Source organism: Nyctereutes procyonoides, unplaced genomic scaffold, assembly GCF_905146905.1.
Source record: "Nyctereutes procyonoides isolate TBG_1078 unplaced genomic scaffold, NYPRO_anot_genome, whole genome shotgun sequence".
NCBI classification, from domain to species: domain Eukaryota; kingdom Metazoa; phylum Chordata; class Mammalia; order Carnivora; family Canidae; genus Nyctereutes; species Nyctereutes procyonoides.
This window is the reverse complement of record NW_026575125.1, coordinates 51,555,761-51,561,908: the sequence shown is the minus strand read 5'-3', so window position 1 is coordinate 51,561,908 and position 6,148 is coordinate 51,555,761. Positions and strand designations below refer to the sequence as shown.

General features: G+C 45.2%; 1 protein-coding gene across 3 annotated transcripts in view; it reads left to right on the top strand.

Moving 5' to 3' along the window:
- Positions 1–585: 585 nt before the first annotated feature.
- The window catches only part of YIPF6 (Yip1 domain family member 6), a 29,227-nt gene continuing 23,664 nt past the window's right edge, over positions 586–6,148 (top strand). The window contains exons 1-2 of one of the 3 annotated variants that reach the window (XM_055338860.1): positions 586–847; positions 1,288–1,394. In XM_055338860.1, coding sequence (XP_055194835.1) covers positions 757–847; positions 1,288–1,394 — 198 coding nt within the window. In that variant the 5' untranslated portion in view covers positions 586–756. The remainder of the gene's footprint in view (positions 848–1,287; positions 1,395–6,148) is intronic. The other 2 variants (XM_055338861.1, XM_055338862.1) reach the window with 2 other exon arrangements.

Genomic DNA, 6,148 nt, shown 5'->3' with positions numbered 1-6,148 from the left:
TAGGGAAAAGTAGGACATGCAGGGTTGTTTTTTTTTTTTTATGTTATTCTTAGAATACCACCCTCTTTTAGACCTTAAACGTTTTTAGTACTTGCTCCAAATCAATTAGCAATTTTGGAAGTTGTAGAGGGATTAACATTTGGCCAATGTATGTAGAGAAGCTAGCTTCACACCTCCTCAAAGGGGGCGAGGGAGAAAAGTAAGCTTATTTAGTTTGTAAAAGTTGAGAATTGGAAAGCGGCTGGTGGAGGGTGGGGTGGGGGGGACACAAGGAATCAGCCAGGCAGGGGCGACAGTGGAGGGAGCGGTCGGTCGGGAGGGTTTGATCTCTTTATTCAGGAGCACGAAACGTGAAATTGTTCGGCAGCCCGGGGAGCCGCAGGCTTTTTCCGTGAAGTGCTAGCTAGCCCTGGGGATCCGCCCTGAGCTGCGTGGGTGCGATGGATTGAAGAAAACAGAGGCGGGGGCGAGGGCAGCGGAGGAGCGATCTGAGGGCGGCGGTTATGAAAGGGGGAGCGTGTCTAACGGGACCCGTGCTCCTAAGAAGCGAAGCGAAGCAAGCGAGGCGCGGCGACTCGGACCTTTCCCCGACAACCGGAGGCCAGACACGGAAAGCAAAGTGACGGGACCAACAGCTGTTACCAGGCGCCTTTTGGTGACGCGACCGCCACGCGATGACGCGCAGACCAGCTGCGGCTTCCACGTCTTGGGTTCCGCAAAGGCCTACGGGAGCGACCCGGGAGAAGGAGGGCTAAGATGGCGAAAGCGGCAGAGTCTCCTGGAGACCCGGGGACAACAACTCCCAGGCCGCTGGTGAGCTTGGGTTCTGCGACAAAAGGGACTGAGGGTGAGGCAGAGTGCCCTTAAGGAAGTCGGGTGACGGGCTCCTGGTCTGAGAAGGCCGGAACTCCTCCCTCCCCTTAGGCCCGCGCTATACCCGATGCCAGAACCCGTTCCAACACTGCACCTGCTCTTTGGGCTAATCGCTTTCCCCCTGTCCTCCTCGTTCCTTCCACGCCTTCTTGTGAAACTCCTATTCGCTTTTCTTTCCCATACTCCCAGGGCTGGTCCTCGTCCCGTACATTGTGTTAAATGCCGAGCTTTAGGTGATTTCTTAAATATCTTTGTTTCTCCTGCCCTTCATGTTATCAAGTTATGGTACTAGTTCTTGGAGTAGCGGCATTCTTGGGTTAATGAGATTGCTTCCCATAGGACGTTATAACTTGATTATTGATTTGTTCAGTGACCTCAGTAGTCTTGGTTTAATCCCTGCCCTCCCTGTTGCAGCTCGTTGCAATGCTCTTCATGAACCTTATGCTCTGCATGATGCAACCTTGCTCCTGTCACCATGGGATACGATTTCCATTGCAAATACAAGCTCAAAGTCTGGACAGGTATTTAAGAACACAGGTTTTGGAGCTAAACTTACTTGGGCTGGAATCACCCACTCTTCCTCTTATGAGAGTTTAGGCAAATCATTTCATGAAGAGTGTTTCTTCGTCTATAAAATGGATATAAAAATACCTGCCTCAAAGAATTTTTAGGAAGGTGAAATGCTATAATTTAGGTACAGTGTTGACCACAATCAGCATCATGAACTGAGGAGTATAATTATTCAACATTCTGCCCTAAGATTCCTCTTCCTGGTGTTCAGTTCTATAGTAGTTGTTTGATAAATGGTACTTCCCTTTCCTCTGTGTTAAATAAATTGGCAAGTTAACAAAGCAGAGGACTGGACTGGGAAACAGATGAAATTGCTTCTGGTCCTGGTTCTGCTTACTAGCACTATTTTTTATCACTGCATCCACTCAACAAATATTTATCGAGCATTGGGTATGTTCCAAGTACTCTTTTTAGGCACTGAGGATACCTCAGTGAAAGAGAATGAGTGGGTCTAAGTTCTCGTGGAATGATTGTGACCTTGAGGAAGTCACTCTCAACCCCAGTTTCCTCATTTGGAAAATGGGATAGTAACCCATCACAGAACTGATGAGGGTACTAATGAGATAGTATACACACAGTGCATGGTTGACATAGTTACAGGTGCTTAGCTGTTTCCTGTTCCTGTTCCACCTCTCTTTTATGGATTTTAGTGGTGTTAGCCATTCATTATTTAACAGTACAATCCACTTCTATTTAGTAATATTTATTGAACTCCCACAATATGCAATGCACTATGGTAGCTGCTTTAGGGAATACAAATGAGTTGCTCTTATGATGCTTATAGTCTAATATAACAAATGTACAATGCTAAAATAAGGTAGTATATCAGAGAAAGTTACACATAAAACCTTAACAAGGATCCCTGGGTGGCGCAGCGGTTTGGCGCCTGCCTTTGGCCCAGGGCACAATCCTGGAGACCCGGGATCGAATCCCACGTCGGGCTCCCGGTGCATGGAGCCTGCTTCTCCCTCTGCCTGTGTCTCTGCCTCTCTCTCTCTCTCTCTCTCTCTCTCTCTCTCTCTCTCTCTCTATCATAAATTTAAAAAAAATTTTTTTAAAAACCTTAACAAAATTTAAAAGAAGATGCTATCATGTCCAGTTGGGGTGACTAAGCAAGCTATATAGTAGAAGTTATATTTGAGAGGGCCTCAAAAGGGTGGGTAGGATTTCAAATCTCAGGTGGGCATAAGAGCTATCAATGATTGAGCATGTGCTATGTGCCAGGATTGTACTAGACACCCTCTGCATATTTTGTGGACTTCAAAGCAGCCATTTCAGTTATGTGGTTTTTAAACTCTGTTTTACTTGCAGATGAGAAGATAAGACTCAGAGAAGTTTGATTTCCCTAGGGTCTTAGTGACCAGTGAGTGGCTAGGCCTAAAATTTGAAGCTAGGTCTGCTTCTGAACTCCAGATTATTTGTATTAATACTACACAACCTCTCATGGGTGAAGGTACAGAGGTTGGGAAGTGTTAATGTATTTATAGGACAACAGGCAAATCACTTTGGCTAAAGCACCGGGAACTTTTAGGAGGTAAGCCTTAGAAAATAAGGCTACTGAATTAGGGAGGCAGTATGAAACAGTGGTTAGGATTTGTGCACTGGGGTCAAATTGCCTAGGTTTGATTCTAAGTTCTATCATTTAACCTCTCCATGCCTCAGTTTCCCCATCTGTAGACTGAAGATACAGTATTAGTTAGTTCATAGGATTGTTAGGTGGATTAAATGAGTAAAGATATGTAAAACATTTGGTAGAATGCCTGGTGCATAATGATTATTCACTAAGTGTTATTTCTTCTTATTGACTACTAAGGTTGGAGGTTTATTTATTTTTTTTTAATTTTTATTTATTTATGATAGTCACATAGAATGAGAGAGAGGCAGAGACATAGGCAGAGGGAGAAGCAGGCTCCATGCACCGGGAGCCCGACGTGGGATTCGATCCCGGGTCTCCAGGATCGCGCCCTGGGCCAAAGGCAGGCGCTAAACCGCTGCGCCACCCGGGGATCCCAAGGTTGGAGGTTTAATAGGCGGAGGAGCCAGTGGAAATTTTTGAGGAAGGAAGGGTTTAAAATCATGAATTTGACAACATAATTGAGGGACACTTCCCATGAGGAATGTCTAGAATCTAGACCAGCAAAACCATACTTCTAGGAGCAAGTGATTGCGAACTGGACTATAGATAGATAGCAGTGGTGGGAGTCCTAAAGATCTGAGACAGGCAGGATCCTCGAGGGTTTGTAGTGCTAGGGAGAATGTATCTTGGCTCACAGTTTTTCAAACTATAATGTGCATAGCAATCATCTTATTCTGATTTGGTAGGTCTCAGATGAGACCTGAGATTCTGCATTTCTCACAAGCTCCCAGGTGCTGCTGCTGCTGCTGCTGCTGCTATTGCTCTCTATACCACATTTTGAAAAGCAAAGCTGTAGACAAATGGGAGGATACTGATGCCTGAACAGAAATACATAAGAGGAGGATGAGGACCCTGAAAGTTGACTAATTAATTTTGGGCACGTTTAGTTTGACATTGGCAGCCTATCCAATAGATATGCAGCAGGCAGTTTGTCTAAAACCTGGACTTCAGGGCTCAGAAGTCAGGATTAGCTTTATTCAGGAGTCATTTGCATAGAGTTAAGAAGACAGTCATTGGTAATGCCTATCTATTGCTTGTCTGTTTGGGGAGCAGGAAAAAGAGCTATGATAATGGTTTTAGCCTGAGTTCTGGAAGGATGTTGGTCCCAGGTAAAGGGGTTGACTGAAGACCATGCCACTAGCCACCGCTCCGCACTTCTTGGAGCCAAGCCTCTTGGACTGACCTGGTTTCTGTTTGATGCACTCCTCCCTACTTGTTGACTCTTTCCTCCAGGATTTTGGTCAGTGATATAACCCATCTGGTCCCTGCTGCTTTCTTAAGGCTGCAATCCCTGCTTTTATTGTATCTTTTTGGCTCTGGCTCTATGTGCTCCCCTCATTGGCCCAAGCCAGGCAGCAAAGTGTACACATGAGTTTCTGTAAACACATGTGTATACATGTGCATGCACCCACCTGCACAGGGAGAAAGGAAGGGACATTGGGTCTAAGTCACCTTTCAACACCACTGAGAGGCTAGTCAAAGAGCAAGGTCCACTAGCTGAGGGCCTAGAAGTCCTGTCTGTCATAGGTGGGGCTTGAAGTCCACAGATCTCAGCTCAGCTCTCTGAACAATATCCTAATTCTCCTGAGGAGAGACATTGAGGAAATGTTGGGATGGTGGAAAGGATAGGAATCACCTGGCATTTAGTGACTACAGTGACTTCCAAAACCAGTAAGCTGGAGTTAAGCCAAAATTCACAGGTTAAGGACACAGTCTTCCACAAACCTACCACAGGTTTGGATATTGCCATGATCACCCTTAATTCTGACCTACTGGCTACAAATTTTGGGGTTCCCATGATCCCCAAAGTGTTTTTGGAGTTAAGCCAAAATTCACAGGTTAAGGACACAGTCTTCCACAAACCTACCACAGGTTTGGATATTGCCATGATCACCCTTAATTCTGACCTACTGGCTACAAATTTTGGGGTTCCCATGATCCCCAAAGAGTTTCATGATAGCAAAAGGATATAATCCAAACAAGCAAAAGGGGGAGATGCATAGGGTGAGGTCTGGGATGGTCCCTAACACAAAGCTTCCTTGTCTTCTCCCTGTGGAGTCAGAACCATGTTAACCCCCTGATATATCATTGTGTGAAAATAAGCAGAATATTGCCAACCAGGGAAGTGCACTCATGTATCTAGAGTCTTTATTAGTTTTTCTTTATGTAGGCATGATTGACTGAATCATTGACGACTCCTCTCCCCAGAGGCCCGTTCCTGTCACAGAAGTCAAAGCTTCAACCTTCTAATCTTGTGTTTTGTCTGTCTGGAATGGTTGTCCCTATGCTGAGTCATCTAAACTGTCTAGGGGCCTACCCTGACTCACCTGTTAGCTCAACTGTTAGGGCCCACCATGAATAACAAAAGTAACACTGTCAGTTAGGAAATTCCAAGGGTTGGGATGCCTGGGTGGCTCAGCGGTTGAGCATCTGCCTTTGGCTCAGGGCGGTACCCCAGGATTGAGTCCCACATCAGGCTCCCTGTATGGAGTCTGCTTCTCCCTCTGCCTGTGTCTCTGCCTTTCTCTCTCTCTCTCTCTCTCTCTCTCTCTCTCTCATAAATAAATAAAATCTTAAAAAAAGGAAATTCCAAGGGTTTAGAGGCTACATTCCAGGAACAGGAGACAAATGCCAGCCAAATTCTTTATTATACAATAGTGACAGAACTGGAATTGACTCCCTGGTAATCTTGAACTAGGGCTAACATTTATCTAGCCCCTGCTGTGAGCCTCCTACTAAGTGCTTTACACATAGTAATACATTTCTTCCTTACAATAGCCCTGTAATGATGATACTATTCTCTTGATTTTATAGATGAACTGAGGAATGGAGAGGTTAAAGAACCTACTCAGTGTCACATAGGTAGTAAATGATAGAGCTGGGATTTGAACCCAAGCTGTCTAGCTTCAGCAGTCTGCACTCTGCACTCTTAACCAATATTCTCCAAATATCATATGTTGAGCGCTAACTATGTGCTAGGTGCAATGCTGGTGTTAGCTAATTCTTATGACGGTATTGTCTCCAAGTGAGGTCAGAGCCCAATTTGGCTTTGAAGCTCATTCCTTCTGT